Genomic DNA, 18751 nt, shown 5'->3' on the forward strand with positions numbered 1-18751 from the left:
CTCCCAATAGGTCACTCTCCCACCCTTCAATGCCCCTTCCAGTGTGCAAGCCAACCACAGGAATAAAGGTAAGAAATTTTTTTACACTCATTTTTTGTCATTTTTCTGTTACTATAGTACAGTGTACGGTACAGTATATTTACGTCCTTTTCCTTTTTCTGTGGCTTAATTGTGTCTTTATGTTCTAGATTATGATTTTACAACTGTGTTAGGATAGGTAAGTGACTCGGCTAGGGTGTGTTTCATTTTACACCGAAATTCAGGTTATGTCACTGTTGTAGGAATGAAACTGTTGTAACCTGAGGACCCCCTGTATGTGGTTATGCTCATTTTTATTATATTGAAATAATTCATAACTCTAATTATAACTCCTTCAATTCAGATTACGTTATTAAATTTTAATATGCAGATTTATTTTTCATGTCTATCTTAATTGGTTTGTGGTCAGAAAATGTAACCTGGTACAATTATAATTTTTTGGAAATTTGTGGACTAGTTCAATATGTCTAATTATAAGAACAAAGAAATATACCAGGAGCCCTGGCTGGCTGGCTTAGTGGATAGAGTGTCATCCTGGTATATGGGTGTCCTGGGTTCGATTCCCTGGTCAGGGCAAACAGGAGAAGTGACCATCTGCTTCTCCCCCTTCTTCTTCCCCTTCTCACCCTCTTTCCCTCCTGCAGCCAATGGTTTGACTGGTTTGAGTATTGGCCCCCAGGCCAGGATAGCTTGGTTGGTCTGAGTGCATCAGGCTCAGGTGCTAAAAATAGCTCAGTTGATTTGACCATTGGCCCTAGACAAAGTTTGCCAGGTGGATCCCAGTTGGAGTGCATGTGGGAATCTGTCTCACTATCTTCCCTCCTTTCACTGAAAAAAAAAAATACACACACACATACTAGGATTTAAAAAGAAGGCATTTCCTATATGTGATATGAAATTATGAATTATATATGAATTTACCTTGTTGAATACTCTATTTTATTAAACATGTTTTATTTCTCTTTGAATTGATCTTATGTAGGTAAGTAAAATGGTATCAAAACATTTAAAGAAAAAACTCAGTTTCTAGTGCTGCTGATATTATTGGTCTTTTTTATGCATTATAATAAAAAATTAATGGGAAGATTGGGGGGAGTACATTGTTGGTGACTTCTCTGTTTCCATGTTAGCTCTGTGTCCTCTGTAGTTTAAAGTAAATACCAAGTATGAAATGAGGAACAATAATTTAGATGCAAAAAATTTAGCTCTTTCCATCTAAGGCTTCTAGGTCAAATCTTCTGTCTAAACTAATTCAGTGTGAACTTATCAGAAATCCATACTTCAGAGTGTTAAGTCACATAAAGCAAACTATTTTATATAATTAGCATTTAGTATAAAATACTAGAAGTAAATGATTCTCACTGAATTTTACATTCATACATAAAATCATTTCTTTCTGGATACTACAGGTTGTTGTTTTTAAGAGGTTTGGGGAATTAGTATTACTACTTATGAACAATGAGGAATAGCAAATAAACTTAGGAAGATAAGTGTTCACCAGAGTTATATTGGGTGGGAAGCAATATAACTTCTGTAATTTCTTTCTTTTCTACTCTTAATGAAATAATATTCATATAAAATATATAACCCAACATTATTTGAGCTTCCTGGATTTCATATAAACCTAAGTATGTTTATAGATTGATACACATGGAGATACCTTCTTGGACAGTTTGTAAAACACATTCCTAGGTGCTAGCATTACGATGGTAACTTGATAGGATACCTAAAAATAGAGTGGATTAAATCTGCACTCTAATGACCAAAAATACTAGGGTTATTGCATGATTTTAAAAATTGCTATTTTTCCTGACATTCATGCTGAAAGCAACATAAAAGCATTTTCATTGTATCTACTGTATGTATGTATGGCAAAGGACTGCTGATCTCATCTTGAATTTACTGATGATATTATGTAAACAAAGCCTGGAATTATAATAGCATCCTTATTTGTTAACCTTGCAGCCCATTTAAAAATGGCTGCTTGTTGAATAGTTATAGCTTCTTTGTAACAAGAGACAAGGAGAACATGTTTTTCTGTTGCCAGGGTTTATTTATCCTACAATTAACCTTTTTCTTCTCTTCACAATTGTCAACCCAAATCACCAGGTGTACCATAAGTAAGTAGAAAACATCCCCGAAACTCTGCATGCCCTTCAGGGGCAGATAATGCAATGTCATTGTATACTTATGAATACAACGCATTTATTAGGATCTATACTCAAATGACCATGTTCTAGTTAAATATAGCCTATTTATATATTTATCTCAACAAACATGCAGTGCAGTTAGCCTTGTATCAGTTTCAGTTTATAGCAATTATTATCAAAACAAAGATATAATATAGGCTGTTCATGCACTCATTTTACTTTTAAATTTCATAATTAGCTCCTTGGTTTTCATTTGCGTATTATTTTACTTTTGGCACTTTTGCACTTTTAAACATGTTTCACAGAAAGAGAAACCTTATAAAATAAGGTTACAGCTTGTTAAAATTTGCAAAACTTAATTATCCTCATTTATTATACATGTTTTCTAGGGCTTTATTTAGAGTACATAAGAAGCTTTTCCAGGACACTCTACATAATCTAGCTAAGGCTTACCGAGTTCTTACAACAGAGTTGGGTGCAGCAGTTATTTGAGAATGCCTATAGATTTTGAGAGGAATGATATTACTAAAATTTCAGGTCCTTCTTAGGCTCATTCTTTTAACAAAGGTATCTGTAAATGAGCTTGATTTTGGATCCCCAAATGAAAATTTTCCTGGGGAGGTAGACATAGCCATGAAGGACAGTACTGCATCAGCTACGTCTCCCAATGTCCCTCCTCACTCCTTGGTTGTGGGTTGTCAGGTCCACCCAGATCCCCCTGGGCCTTCGGGCCACTTTAGGTCCTCACTCAGGCAGTTCCTCTGCTACTCTTGGGGGCACAAAATATCCAGAAGTTTGCCAACTTAGCCTCAAAAAAGTTTGTAGAATACACAATTATTCTACACATGCACAGAATAAAAAGTTCCCTCTCTACACCAGAAGAGTTTAAAAAGTCACTGAATTATAATTCTCTCCAGATAACTTAAAAACTGGTTCTGCTAGTCTTTTTAGGTCCACCAAAAATATTGACACAATGAAGAAAAAAGTGAACTAATTTGACTTTCTAGAAAATTCTGCTACAATTAGGCCTATTCAAAGTCCCTGACAAAGCAATCTTGAGAAAAAAGGACAAAGCTGCAGGCATCCTACTTCCTGATTTGAAGCTATATTATAAAGCTATAGTATTCAAAACAGTATGGTACTGACATAAAAATAAACACATAGACCAATGGAACAGAACAGAGAACTCAGAAATAAACCTATGCAGAGCATGTATGGTTGACTAACTTCTGATAAGAGCACCATGTACACAATGGGGAAGGGATCATTTCTTCAATAAATGGTGCTAGAAAAACTAGATATTCACATGCAAAAGAATGAAATTGGACTCTTATATTACATCATACAAATAATTAACTCAAAATGAATTAAAAACTTAACATAGACCTAAAACCATAAAATCCCTAAAAGAAAACAGGGAAAAATTGGCAATGATTTTTTTGGATACGACTCAAAAGTTCAGGCAATAAAAGCAAAAATCAGCAAGGAGGACTAAATCAAACTAAACAGCATCTGCATACTAGACAAAACTATCAAAACATAAAAAGGCAACTGAAAGAATGGGAGAAAAGGCCCTGGCCGGTTGGCTCAGTGGTAGAGCGTCGACCTGGCGTGCAGGAGTCCCGGGTTCGATTCCCGGCCAGGGCACACAGGAGAAGCGCCCATCTACTTCTCCAACCCTCCCCTTCTCCTTCCTCTCTGTCTCTCTCTTCCCCTCCCGCAGCCAAGCCTCCCTTGGAGCAAAACTTGGCCCGGGCGCTGAGGATGGCTCTGTGGCTTCTGCCTCAGGCGCTAGAATGGCTGTGGTTGCAACAGAGCGACGCCCCAGATGGGCAGAGCATCGCCCCCTGGTGGGCGTGCCAGGTGGATCCCGGTTGGTCGCATGTGGGAGTCTGTCTGACTGCCTCCCTGTTTCCAACTTCAGAAAAATACAAAAATACAAAAAAAAAAAAAAAAAAAAAAAAAAAGAATGGAAGAAAATATTCATAAGCCATATACTAGGTAAAGGGTTAATATCTGAAATATATAAGAAACTCATACAATTCAATAGCAAACAAGGAACTTGATTACAAATTTGGCAAATGACCTGATTTGAAATTTTTCCAAGGAAAACATACAATGGCAAACATACAAAATGGTACACCATATCACTAATCTTTAGAACTGTTATCAAAATCACAATGAATCATTTCACATCTGTTAGGTTCTATTATCAAAAAGATGAGAAAAGAATGCTGGTAGGTTGTAGAGAAAAGGGAACCCTAGTGCACTGTTGGTAGGAAGGTAAATTGAGGCTGCCACCATGAAAAACACTTTGAGGTTCCTCAAGAAACTAAAAATAGAATGACTGATCCAGCAGTCCCTCTTCTGGGTATATATCTTAAGGAAAGGAAATCGGGACCTCAAAGAGGTGTCTGTGCTCCCATATTCACTGCTGCATTATTCACAGTAGACAAAACATGGAAATAACCTAAGTGTCTGTCAACAGATGAATGGATAAAAATGTTTGTAAACACACACACACTAAAATATTCAGCCATGGGAAAGAAGGAAATCCTGTCATTGTGATAAGATGAATCTGGAAGACATTATGCTAAGTGAAATAAGGTAGCCACAGACAGAAAAAAATGTCATGATCTTATTTGTACATAGCATCTAAAAAAATCAAATACACAGAAGCAGACTAGAATAGTGATTACGGGGAAGATGAGATGTTGGTCGAAGGGGACGCAGCTTCAGTGAGAGAGGATGAAGCAGTCCGGAGATCGAAGGTTAACATGCTGACCACAGTGAGCAGTCCTGTACTGCACCCTGGAAATGTGCTCAGAATAGGATTCAGATGTTCCTCTCTCCCTCTCTCTCTCTCTCTCTCTCTCTCTCTCTCTCTCTCTCTCTCTCTCTCACACACACACACACACACACACACACACACAGTAATTATGAGGGAAGAAAAGTTAATCAGCTTGACTGTAGTAATCTCTCTCCCTGTAAATATATGGCACATCATCATATCGTACACTTTAAATATATACAACTTTTATTAAGCACACACACAAGTCCCTGAGATGGTCAAAAAGTGTACGTCATAGCAAACCGTCAGTAGCCTCCACTCCCTCCCTAGGGAGCTGCAGGCCCCTCCCCCCCCTCCCCTTCCCCGGAGGCCTGGGCTGCACTGCTGACGGGCCTGCACCGCCTAGCTGCCCTCGTTTCCGGGCTGACCAGCCCCTCACCACTCACACTCAGCAGGGCTGCCAAGGGCACAGCCAAGAGGGAAGCTGGAGCCCCTGCCTATCCCTCTGCTCCCATCTGGGCAGGGGTCATTGGTGGCAGTCCAGCCTCGGACCTCTGGCTCTGAGTTGTCAAACTGCTTCTTTAAAGGAAGAGGTTCTGGACCAGGGCCGAAGAGCAGCCGGGCTGAAAACCCACTTTAAGGGCAAGCTTTTTTTTTTTTTTTTTTTAAAGGTTTCACATTTCTCAACAATGATGTGGCAAGATAACCAATTGAAACACTGAGATAATTTCCCTTCCTCCCATATCAGGCAAACAGCCAGGCTCATCTTAGTATTTCTTGCCTAAGGGATTTTGCAGAAGCTGCACGAGGTTAGCAGCTCTTCCTGTCTTTGGCAACAGCCACACTCATCGCAGAGGTGGTGCCAGGTGTCCTGGACGGGGTGGGCGGGGCGCGGAGGGCCTCTGAGAAAGTGCGGGAGTGGGAGTGGGAAAAGGAACGCAGTTCTCCGCGAGAGGTAGGGAAAGGTCGGCAGAGCGGCAGTGGCTGCCCTGGGGAAGGTGGCAAGGCTGCGGAGAGGATGGCTATCTACACCACGTGTGGATCAGGGGCGCTCCGGACTCACCAGTTTCCCGGCACCTCGTGAGATATGGGAGCAGTAGAGCCTCTCTCCTTGAAGGGCTCATAAGGCGGCTAGGAGACTGGTGTCCCAACAGGAACTGTGTGGACAATGACTAGTCATCACTTGCTCAACCTGATGCTCACCCTGGCGGGTGTATAAGGCTCGAGGCCTTTGCACATCCTTGGGGAGAAGTTGGCCTGATAATTACTGAGGCTGAATGTCCTGCCAGTTTCATAGAATGGGGGCAGAGTGTGATTTAGGTTGATTAGAGGAAAAGTTAATAGTGCATCTGGGTTTGTAGTGGCAGACACTGACAACAGGGATACTGTGTTTTACCTGTTGGCTCTCTCTTACCAAACCTGTACCTTGCCCTGGTCTCCCCAATGCCATCCCTTTTTATTCCCTCTGGTGTCATATGCCAAGTTCTAGTTAAAGTGTATAGAAAGGGAAAAGAAAAGACTAGAAGGAGGAGGAGAATGAAGGCAGAGCTAGTACATGGAACATTCTGAAAAAGCATGCATGTGCTTATAAGACATGGAATGCAAAGAGGGCTCTCCCCAAGACAGTTCGAACACCATGACCTCAGGTCTACCACAGAACAAGTGTGGGAAACTAAGAAGCAAGTCAAGGGAAGGGGGTCTGGTGTTGGCACTGCCTTCCCTGCAGGGAGTTCCAACCCCTGGTTTTACCTGAGAGGTACTGCTGAGAAGAAACTCGTCTATTAATTGGCTTATGAGGATAACCACCCAGATAAAGAGGCTTCAGTTGCTGTGACAAAATCATTTCATTCAGTTTTTTCTGCAGAATAAAATATTCTTCAGATAACTTTGATATCTAAAAAGAAGGTCATGTGTCAGATTAAATCAAGAAATAGAATTCAGAGTGCTCACAGGTATACTAGGGTCTAATGAATTCCTGATCAGCGGCCCCTGGGACTCCCATGAACTTCTTCTTCAGGACCCACCTGAGCCTATACAAGTGCTGATAAAGACCTCACCTGACAATGGCCCATACCCTGGGCTACCTGCCTCATTCACATTTTCCATCAAAAACTGTCAATCAGGTCATGCTACAGGAAGCATTCTATCCCGATCAACTTCTTCCTGGGCTTCCTGAGTTTCTTTCTGGGTTTCTGTCCTTACCGGTCTATTGTGATTGCCTTTGTTCCTCTAGCTGGAGGAACCCCTCTGCTGACTCACAAACCTCCCTCTTTCCCTCCCCTTTCCTTTCCAGTATCCTCAGCCTGACTCAGGGTTACCCTCTCCTGGCCCCTCTCCTTCCACCAGGCCCTTCTCCTCTGTCTCTTCTGTTTACATGGCTGTCCTGCTAGTTTGAAATGGGAATCCTGCTTTTTTGCCTCTAGCACTGTCGCTGTGGAGCACTGAAGCAGCCCCCATTATCAGCCTGCTCTAGGTAGATGACTTGGTCATTCTACATCTCCTCACTGTGTCAGTCACATAGCTGTTCATGGTTCTGACCCTGGCCTTGGACTTTGTGCATCAAGGGAAAGAAGGCCTGCTTAAAAATAGAACAGGAGGAGGGTAGGTAAATTAATCAATGGCATACCTCTACTAATGGCTAGATGTTTGGGCAGCACCTCTAACACTCCAGGTGTCTGAGGGCAGTTACTGTGCTGTCTCATGGGCTCGGCCACCATCAGACAAAAAGGCAGAGTTTAGAGCAGTGGTAGTCAACCTGGTCCCTACCGCCCACTAGTGGGAGTTCCAGCTTTCATGGTGGGAGGTAGTGGAGCAACCAAAGTATAGATAAAAAGATATATTTAACTATAGTAAGTTGTTTCATAAAGATTTATTCTGCCAAACTTAGCGAAAATCCGACATAAAGTACTTGGTAAGTAATTATTATTATATGCTTTAACTTGCTGTAACTCTGCTTTATAAATTTTATAAAGTAAAGTTACTTCCCTACTTTATAAATCACCATTACTGTGGAACCGGTGGACAGTTAGAAAATTTTACTACTAACAGAGATACAAGAGTGAGCAGTAGCTATAAAAAGGTTGACTACCCCTGGTTTAGAGGTTCAGGAGAATTAGCTGATCCTTCTTTGAATTAACCATTATGATACCTATTCTATGATTTCATTCGCTAGTGACTACCCGGGTAGTTCATATTAACTTATAATATGCATTTGAGAGGTCATCTAGATAAAATCCTTCACTTTACAAAAAAAAAAAAAAATACAGTGGCTTTCTTAAGGTTGAACACCTAGAGGGAGCAGGAGCTGGAAATGGACTTTACAGGGGCCAGTCCCTGTGACCTCTTCAGATCACTAGTATTTCAGAGTGCCGTGTGCATTCACAACAGGCTCTAATGTCAACAGCTTCCTTCTAGAAACAGCTGAGGCATGCCCGCTAACTGCATGGCATACTCTCCAAGAGGGAGCTTTTCTTGGTGGTTCCTCATTGTCAGGATGTGACATGTAGACCTTCAGCCTCATTGCATGTGTAGCCTCAGTATAATAACCATCTAATTTCAATACCTGATGAAGTTGTCTCAAAATCTGGGCCAAAAAAGCACAGTCTTTAAAATAATTTAGAAGACCTTTTTTTTTGTTTTTTTAAATAAAAACTATAATGACAGATCTCAGATACACAGAAACTTGCAAATGCCAATATTTTTAAGCTATATAAACCAATGACTAGTCTCCTTACTACGTAAGATTTCTATTATATTTTATACCATTCTATCACAACAAATTGTTATAAAATTTATGGCAATTTAGCTAGCACAACCCTTGAGACATTTTATTAAAAGGGTTTGCTGTCTCATATAGACAGATGAAACAATATATCAATTATTAATAAATATGCATTTAATTCAGTTATTGTGCCTTTCCTGGAGATTTGCATCAGTAAATAACTCTATTTACATACCTGTTTTGAAAATATTGCCAAGTCACATGCTTCTTTTTCTGAAATTGCTTTTGAGTCTTTATCATTCCTCATCTTGATATTGTAGGATTCCTCATGTTTTGTGGAATAGGAATACAAATTATGAGTACTTTTTGCTACTTCTGTTATTGGAACAATCTTTTGACATTTAAAAGAAGACCTCCTGTCTTTCCGTAACTGCTGCCTCCTCTTGTAGCCCCGGTACTTGCTCTGAATGAACACTGCGGCTCTATCTTCTGCATCCTGGGCTAGTGCTGATGGTTCAGCTTGACCCTCTTGGGCCATCCCGAGCCTCAAGTGGCTTCTCTGTGGGCTGCATGTGGATGCATTCTGGGTGACCACAGATGTCTTTTTTCCTTTTTCCTTGCTGTCTGCATTTTGACAAACAGGCCTTTGGCTAAGACTAGGTTGCAAAGTTCTTTTAAAGAAAGGCTGCTTAGTTTCATTATCTGAGATCCAAAATCCTGGGCAGCTCGGCCTTTCCGACGTGGCCTTCCTTTCCAGACACACTGCTTTCGAGTCATTGAAACTCCTTTCCTCTATGTAGCTCTGATAGTAATTCTGGATCACCACGTCCTCCTTCTCCTCTTTGTTTATTTTACTGTTCTCTTCTGGGTCTTTCATGTACTTCTGTTTGGGGCTTTCTTCTGTCCAAGGCTCCCCCACTAGACACAGTTCTTGCTTAGCCTCTTCCCCATACATATTGTTAAGTTTTTTCCGAGTTTGATGTCCTCTGTTGTTACTTTTGACAGCGCTGGTGGCTTCTCCTTCCACTCTGAATGTAGAAGTCTTCACTATAGGTATGCTCCCTTTGTTATTAGGAGCCGGACTAACTCTTCCATTAGCAAAGGCTGCATTTTCAGTCTGTTTCCTCATAAAGGCTTCCCTGTGGAGAACACATTGCATTTGAATATATGGTACTAATTTCGAGCTATTACCTCTTTGGGCTATAGCTACATAATATGGAAGAAGAGCAAAAAGGACAAATAAACCCCTTAAAATAAAAACTGATCAAGTCATATTAATTAAGTGGTTTCTAAAATGTTCTCTCGAGCAACAACTGTAATGGCTATGCAAATAATGACAAAAGCAATGTAAACTTTGAGAAATATCCTAGCATATTTTCACTTTATGAGAGTGGTATCAAAATCTGAGAATTTTAATTAGTTCAGGTATGTCCTGCAGTGAGGAGATGTGAAAAATACATCTAGATGTGAGACCAGTAAGCAGGGAATGTTCACTAGATTGATGTACTGAATTTTAATAAGCTCTAAATCTGCTGATCACAAGAAATACCTTAAAAACTTAAAGGAAAAGCAATGTCCCTGCTACAATTCATAATTATATAATATGCTGGCCAAAATTTCACACTTATCTCTTTACTAATATCCTTCCAAATTCATTTCCCCTTAACTGAAGATAATATCTCCACAACTCTTCTTTTTCCCCAGTGAGGGCAACACCCTCACAAGATCAATTTGGCCATAAGAATAACGTTAAGGGAGAGTCACACAGTCATAACCTGACACCCCAATGTAATATTTGGGAGGTTTTGCTAAATTTTTTTTAATCTTGTCCCAAAGAAGCATGAGAGAGTTTTGGTCTTTCGGATCTATTTGTAAAGAAGGGTTGCTTTATATTATTATTATTATTTTTTAATATGTCAAACTTGGAAAAAACTATTAGCACTCTATTTTCTCAAGTTCACTTCCAAAACCCACTGTGGCATCCTCAGGCTTGTACAGGAGGGCCAACTAAATCTCTGTTATTCTGTCAGCGATCAGAGAACTATCGAAGGAACAAAGAACCCCTTCATTTTGATCACTGGCTACGCTAATACCCCTCCCAGAGAATGCTTATACTAAATATAAGCAAAATACAATAAATAAGAAAAGATGAGCAAACTATCTTACAAAGCTATCACAATCAGGACAGTATGGTATTGGCATAAACATAAATACATACATCAATGGAACAAAATAGAGAGCCTAGAAATAAATAAATGCATTTATGGTCAATCAATTTATGACAAAGAAGCCAAGAATATATAATATGATGGGATTAGAATGTCTCTTCAAAAATGGATTAAAGCCTGACTAGGCAGTGGCACAGTAGATAGAGGGTCGGATGTGGAGGACCCAAGTTCGAGACCCTGAGGTCGCCAGCTTGAGTGCAGGCTCATCTGGTTTGAGCAAAGCTCACCAGCTTGAGCCCAAGGTCACTGGCTCGAGCAAGGGGTCACTCGGTCTGCTGTAGCCCCACGGTCAAGGCACATATGAGAAAGCAATCAGTGAACTAAGGTGTCGCAATGAAAAACTAATGGTTGAGGCTTCTCATCTCTCTCTGTTCCTGTCTGTCTGTCCCTATCTATCCCTCTCTCTGACTCTCTCTCTCTGTCTCTGTAAAAAAAAATGGATTAAAGAGTTGAATGTAAGGTCTGAAACCATAAAACTCCTAGAAGAAAACAGGCAATGCTTATTTGGATTTGACACCAAAAGCACAGCAACAGAAGCTAAAATGAAATAGTGGAACTACATCAAACGAAAAAGCTTCTGCACAGCAAAGGAAACCATCAACAAAATGGAAAGGCAATTTGCCAAATTGGAAAGGTACTTTCAAATCATATATATAATTGGGGGTGGTACCCAAAATATATAAAGAACTCATTACAACTCAGTAGCAAAACAACCTAATTAAAACATGTCCAAAGACCTGAATACACTTTTTTTTCCCCAAAGAAGACATATAAATGGCCAACAGATATATTAAAAGGTACTCAACTTCATTAATACTCTTCAAGGAAATGCAAATCAAAACCACAATGATTACAATAACACAGTAGGATCTTGAGAACATTATACTGAGTGAAATAAGTAAATCAGAAAAAACTAAGGACTGTTTGATTTCACACATAGGTGGGACATAAAGATGAGACTCAGCCCTGTCTGGATAGCTCTGTTGGTTGGAGTACTGTCCCTTATACAAAGCTTGTGGGTTCCATCTTCAGTCAGGGAACACAGAAACAGGTCGATGTTTCTGTCTGTCTCTCTCCCTTTCTCTGTCTCTTAAAATTAATAAAAAATATTTTGAGAAAAAAGTGAAGCTCATGGACATAGGTAAAAGTGAAGTGGTTATGAGGGGAAGAGAGGTGGGGTGTGAGGAGGGACAAATATATGGTGATGGGAAATGATTTGACTTTGGGTGATGGGCACACAACACAATCAACAGTTCAAATGCTATAGAGATGTTCACCTGAAACCTATGTGCTCTTATTGATCAGTGTCACCCCACTAAATTTAATTTTCTAAATAATGTTAAAAAAACAACAAAATGAGATACCACCTCACACCTGCTAGAACAGCTACCAAGAAACAGACAAGAGATAAGTTTTGGTGAAGATGTGGAGCAAAGGAAACCCTATGCACCATTGGAGGGAATAGAAATAGGTACAGCTACTATGGGAAACAGTATAGAGGTTACTCAAAAAATTAAAAACAGAATAACCACATTATCCAGTAATACTACTTCTCAGTATTTATCCAAAGAAAATGAAACCATTGAAGAGATATCTGCACTCCCATGTTTACTGAAATATTATTCACAATAGACAAGATATATAAATAACCTAAGTAGCCATAATAGATAAATGACATATGTACACAATGGGGTATTGTGCAGCCACAAGAAAAAAGGAAATCCTGCCATTTTGACAACATGGATGGACCTTTGGGGAATTATGCTAAGTGAAATAAAAACCAAAGAAAAACAAATACTGTATGGTATCACTTATTTGTGAATCTAAAAAAAAAAAAGGAAAAAGTCAAACTTATAGGAACAGAGACTAGAAAAGTGGTTGCCAGAGTGGGGCGGGGGAAGCAGGAGAGGCCAGCGAACGGATACAGACTTTCCGCTATCATATGAGTAAGTTCTAGGGATCTAACGTCAGACATGCTCATTACAGTGAATAATGTTGTAGTGTATAGTTAAATTTTGCTAAGACAGTAGAACTTAAGTGTTCTCACTCACTAGAGAAAAAACCAGAAAATGATGTGAGGTGATGAACATGTTATATACTGTATTTTTCGCTTCATAAGACGCACTTTTATTCCCCCAAAAGTGGAGGGGAAAATGCCTGTGCATCTTATAGAACGAAAAATATGGTATTTAGTTAAATATTTTAACACACCATTTGGTTCAGAATATTTTTTTTCTTATTTTCCTCCTTAAAACTCTTGGTGTGTCTTATGGTCAGGTGCATCTTATGGAGTGAAAAATATGGTAACTAGATGGGGGACCCTTTCAAAATGGATATGTATATAAAATTACTTCAAATATCTCACAATTTTTTATCTCAATTATACCTCAATAAAGCACAAATTTTAAAAAGTGAATGTTTTGAAGATCTAATATATAGAGCATGGTGACTATTAATATTGTATTACATCCTTGAAAGTTACTAATAGCAGTTCTTAAAAGTTCTGAACACACTGCAAGGACTGAGATTATGGAAATGTTAGCTGACCACACTGTAAACATTTCACCATATACATATGTATCAAATCATCATGTTGCATACCTTAAACTTACACAATGTTACATATCAATAAAATCTCAATAAATATGAAAAAACAAGACAGGAGGCCTGGGGTTGGGCTGGAATGATCTTTTTATCTCCTTGAAGCAGTCATGTTCCAATCAATTCAAGTTTTACCACATAGGCAAAACCTAGATATTCTTTCCTTCCCCACTGAGGCAGGCGTCCCTCCTCCTCGCCCCCTCTGCACCCTTTGCGTGCTTGTGTGCATGCGCTCGCACGTGTCTGTGTGTGTGTGTGTGTGTGTGTGTGTGTGTATGCTGTATTTCCCCATGTATAAGACGCACTGTTTTCAAAACATTCAGGGTCTAAAAACTGGGTAAGTCTTATACAGCGGATGTGGATTTTTTATTTGCATTTCCTACTTTTTCGTGCTTGTTTTGCGCTCATTGTTGAAGACAGTGATTAGTCATCAGACACAGATGTGGACAAGCTAATGGATGGGAATTTTGACAGTGATAAGAAGTTATATGAATTTTACGATGAATAAAACTTGAGTTCAATAACTTTGTTATACATTGTTTTTTTCAAATTTCAGACCCCAAAATTAAGGTGCATCTTATACATGGGGAAATATGGTAAATTCAGTGACAGGAGGGGAGGTAGAGACAGACTCCTGCATGCACCCAGATCAGGATCCACCAGGCAAACCCACTAGGGAGCAATGCTCTGCTCATCTGGGGCCCTTGCTCTGATGCAACTGGAGCCATTTTATAGTGCCTGAGGCAGAGGCCATGGAGCTGTCCTCAGTGCCTGGGGCCAATTCATTCTCAAAGAGCCATGGTTGCAAGAGAGGAGAAGAGAAGAGCAAGAGAGAATCGAGAGGGGGTGGGGTGGAGAAGCAGATGGGCACTTCTTCTGTGTGTCCTGACTGGGAATCTAACGTGGGACATCCACATGCCAGGCTGACACTCTACCACTGAGCCAAACGGCCAGAACCCCTTTGCATATTTTTAACAGCAAAGTTAACTCATGGTACTAGAATAATGTATTTATTGGTTATACTTCTTTTCCATAACTCCGTGAGCATGTTGCGGATAAGGATTTTGTCTCATTTTTCTATGTGTCCCAAATGCTTAGCATAAAGCCGACTGTATGCATGAATTCAGGTGGGTCTGTGGAAATGCACTTAGAAACACAGATATGGAGGTTCCAGAGGGAAAAGGGCACAGGTGCTATGCTTTATAGATTAGATTATGATTTAGAAGCCAATGGCCTGTTCGTTGGTAAATGGGAATGAATGAGAGAGTTCAGAGACAATGTTTAGATGCAGAGGAGGATATAAATCTGGGGAGAGGGGAAGGAATTAGCAAAGGGCACTCCGAACTGGAAGCAGACATGCCAAGAGCAAGCAGTATGGCAGAAGCCTCAGAAGGAAACGCTTTGAGAAGAAAAGTATAATCATCAGTGTGAAATGCCAGTAAACTCCTCAGAAGGGTAAAAAACTCAAAAGTGGGCATGAGTGTTCGCTGACTTTTAACGCATCAGTGTCCTGGTCGGGTACGAGAAAGACTGTGAACTTTATTTAGTGACTTTACTGACTTGAAAACTCTGTTGTGTCAAAACAGTATATGAACGACATTACTATACCTTTTATTTTCAAAGTTTTTCTTGTAGTCAAATTCCTGATCCTGAGTCTGAATGGTTGTTACTGCTGTGTTTTTGGTGTTAATGGTTTCTTTTCTTTGTTTCCTGACTAGAAGCCCTCTTGCAGCTGAAACACATCAGGCCCAGAGTAGTGTTAATCAAAATAAATAAAAGACATTATTTAAATAAGTAGAAACAATGTTTTCTTTGACCATCAATGTCAAAGAAGAAAATGAAATTGAAGACTCCAAACAGAACAGGTTCATAGAAAGTTATGGGATTCATTAACAAGACTCTTCTAGATGACAAGCTATAGTGAGAAACTAATTCAAGTACCTTTCACATTGAGGAGAGTACTAAGATAAAACTAAAATTATAGAAATGAATGAAATTTAAAAAAAGACAAAATATACTCAATTGTTTAAAATCTGATAATAATTATTTTCCTTTTATTTTTGTCATGTTAACCTATTCATGGGAGAAAACCTCTATTATCTAAATAGATGTTTTGAATTTTTTGACCAATTATCCTTTGAGCCAGATATATTTCAGAATTCAGATTTAATTTTTTTTTTTAGAAAGATAAGTCAGAGCCAATCACATATTGTATTTCCCCACATATAAGACACCCTTTTTTGAAAAATTTGGGGTGTAAGAAGTGGATGCGTCTTATACAGTGGTTATAAAATTTTTTTACTTGCATTTCCCACTTTCTTGTGCTTGTTTTTGCGCTCATTGTTGAAGACAGTGATTCGTCATCAGACACAGATGAGGACAAGCTAATGGATGGGAGTTCTGACAGTGATGAGGAGTTGTATGAATCTTATCATGAATAAAACTTGAGTCCTATAACTTTATATAATATATTTTCTTTCAAATTTCAGGCCCCCAAATTAAGGTGAGTCTTATACATGGGGAAACACAGTATTTGTCACATGCCCCATGTCAGGACAGCATTCCATAATCCAACACTAATGTGTCTTCAAAATAACATAGTGTTTTAAAGTGAGGTGAATAATGGAATGTAAAAATTAGGTCATATTTACTTTCAAATGGATTATGCAAAATCTTTCTTCATCACTTAAAAAAATGTCATTATGGCTAAAGAATTAGATCCCAAACTACAGGGTTTGCATTTTGACGTCCCAGTGAGGAGTTAAGTGCTACAAGTTCCCACAGTGTGGCTGAAGAGCCTCATGGGTGACAGGACTAGGGCGGGATGAGCCTCCGAGGGGCGGGATGAGCCTCCAAGAGGCGGTACTTTCCACCCACCACGGCCGGCGTGTTCCTCAGAGCACGGGCTGCGGAGCGAGAGTGGATCCTGAAATCGATTTAGTGGGCTAGAGCTAGTGTCTAAAAATGAAATGAAATAAACCAGAATAGGAATTGTCAGTGTGCATTGCTTGCAGAGTTGTGTGTATCAGGTTACAGAGTAAAACAGATTTTTCATTATGGATGTCAAGTCAGAAATCTTGGAAAAATACAGTACTAAGCCATATTAGGGTCTAAATTTAGTTTCTTAGAGAAGAATAGAATACAAAATTTAGAGTCTATGAGTACATTTTAAATAAAGTTTTTGAAATATGGTTATAAATATTATTTCCCTATAGTTAATAGGAAGAAATGAAGGCCATTTAAAATGAGGTTTAATTAAGTTGTCAAAAATTATGGCATGTGTAACCTTTGGAATAAAGTAGGATAAATCTTATTGTCCAGTGGGTTATCATAATATGATGTTTGAGATCTATAATTAATTCAATCACTTGCCATATCTTGCACAATAGGTTAATTGTTTCATTCATAATTGAAAGATAATTTTAAAATTAAATTATTTTATTTAGAACAAAACATTTATTCAAATATTAAAAGTGTCAATCACTAAAACAATCTGATTTAGATTCAGAATACAGAAAATATCGAGGAGAGTCTGGAATTAAACACAGAAGCTACATAAGGATTGGAGGTTTGTATATGAGATGTGATTTTATGCCCATACCTAAACAGTACACTAGATTTTGTTACACAGTGAGATGGTCTGAGTGATTACCTGACTGTATGATTATAGCACTCTCTTTCCTTTTCTCTTGTATTTTTTGGTACCTTCTTGAACCCAAGAATCCTCTGACACAGGCTTGAATCAAAATAAGCTTGTCAATGGCTTCCTTTCGCATTAAATTTAACTGCTCCACATGATAATATTTAAGAAACACCTTAAAGGAATGAAAATAAAATACAAATAAAACTAAGGCACACAGACATAAAAAGTCATGTTCTTGAAGAATTTTAAATCTTTTTAGAGTTTGGAGAACATTACCTTATGCTTTTTTTGCCTGAATGTTGCTCTAACATGGATTTATGCACATGAAGAAAACCTCTCTTTCAGAAGTACAGTTTGAAAGTCACACTGTTTATCTGCAACAGGTAGCTAGGCTTTGTTGAATGGGTCAACAAGAGTGCAGGATCATGAGCTCTTGGCAGAAGCTTTAGCATGATTACTTATACTCTGAGCAAAGCTAATTTTTATGCTTTTTAAAAAAATAATAAAATAATTATATTTTTCAAATTTAAAAATCTTACAAATCCATCTGTAAGACAGAAGGCAATTATAGTCATAGCAGTTCATTCATCAAATGTTTATTGAGGTCTATTATTTGTCCTTGTCTACTGGGGACACACACAGGAATAGGGCATGCAGTCCTTCAGTGGCTCCAGTGCTGTCAGTGGAGGGCGAGCTGACGGCTTCCTCACTAGACCCAGTGGCCACCGTGGACAAAGGACGGCTGACTTTTGATCATTTTAAAATCAAAATGAATTCCAGCAACAGAGGAGCCTGAGGGGCCTGGAGATGTTCTCACTTAAGAGTTTTCAACTCCCCTCAGGAAACAGGAAGGTTTTATTTCCTTCTTTTAATGATTACATTACTAATGAAATTCACCTCAAAAAGAGTCTACTGAATCCCCTAAGAAAGTCATTTAAATTTAAATTTAACAACTGAGTCAGGAGATCGGGTAACCCTGACTCTAAAACTCTCTCAGCATTCCGTTACTTGAAAGCTTGGCAACACAGACAACCAGTTCAGCATAATACGTTTTGACTGGAGTTAGTTTTAATTTCTGCAGGACTTTAGATGTTAATACATTTAGTCCATTCTACTATTGACAATTCATTTAAAATTCAATCTGTTTAAAAAGGTCATCATTTTTCTTTTTGGTGCAGCCTAAGAAATGTTCCTATTGTGAATACTTTTATCCATCTTAATGAGCTGGAAAAGGTGAAGTGGAAAAATACAAAGAGCTTTAAAATGCTACTCAAATATCATGCAGAACTGGAACAGCAAAAGGCTTTTTTACAAGTTAAAACTCCATTTGAAGTTAGGCATGTGTTTCAGACCATGAATCAGGAGATTTCAGCCTGACAAAACTCATCACTGTGAGCATCTAAAAGGAAAGGGTATGCATAAAATACATATCTTTTTCTTTAATGCTCAAAATATTCCCTTCCTAAATACTAAAGTAAATACAGATTACAGAATACATAGGACTCGGTCTAAGACAAACATTGAAACAAATTATAGGACCAACTTCTCATCTGAAAATCAGGAAAATTCTCTCCTACC

The 18751-nt window shown here is 38.8% G+C and overlaps 1 protein-coding gene across 1 annotated transcript in view; it reads right to left on the minus strand.

Moving 5' to 3' along the window:
- MYO3A (myosin IIIA) overlaps positions 1-18751 on the minus strand; it is a 250823-nt gene that overhangs the window by 34907 nt on the left and 197165 nt on the right. The window contains exons 28-31 of the mRNA XM_066384881.1: positions 17183-17345; positions 15139-15262; positions 8937-9840; positions 6730-6874 (exon numbers count right to left, since the gene is read on the minus strand). Of these exons, the coding sequence (XP_066240978.1) occupies positions 6730-6874; positions 8937-9840; positions 15139-15262; positions 17183-17345 (1336 nt within the window). The remainder of the gene's footprint in view (positions 1-6729; positions 6875-8936; positions 9841-15138; positions 15263-17182; positions 17346-18751) is intronic.

The sequence above is a fragment of the Saccopteryx leptura genome, chromosome 5, assembly GCF_036850995.1.
Source record: "Saccopteryx leptura isolate mSacLep1 chromosome 5, mSacLep1_pri_phased_curated, whole genome shotgun sequence".
NCBI classification, from domain to species: domain Eukaryota; kingdom Metazoa; phylum Chordata; class Mammalia; order Chiroptera; family Emballonuridae; genus Saccopteryx; species Saccopteryx leptura.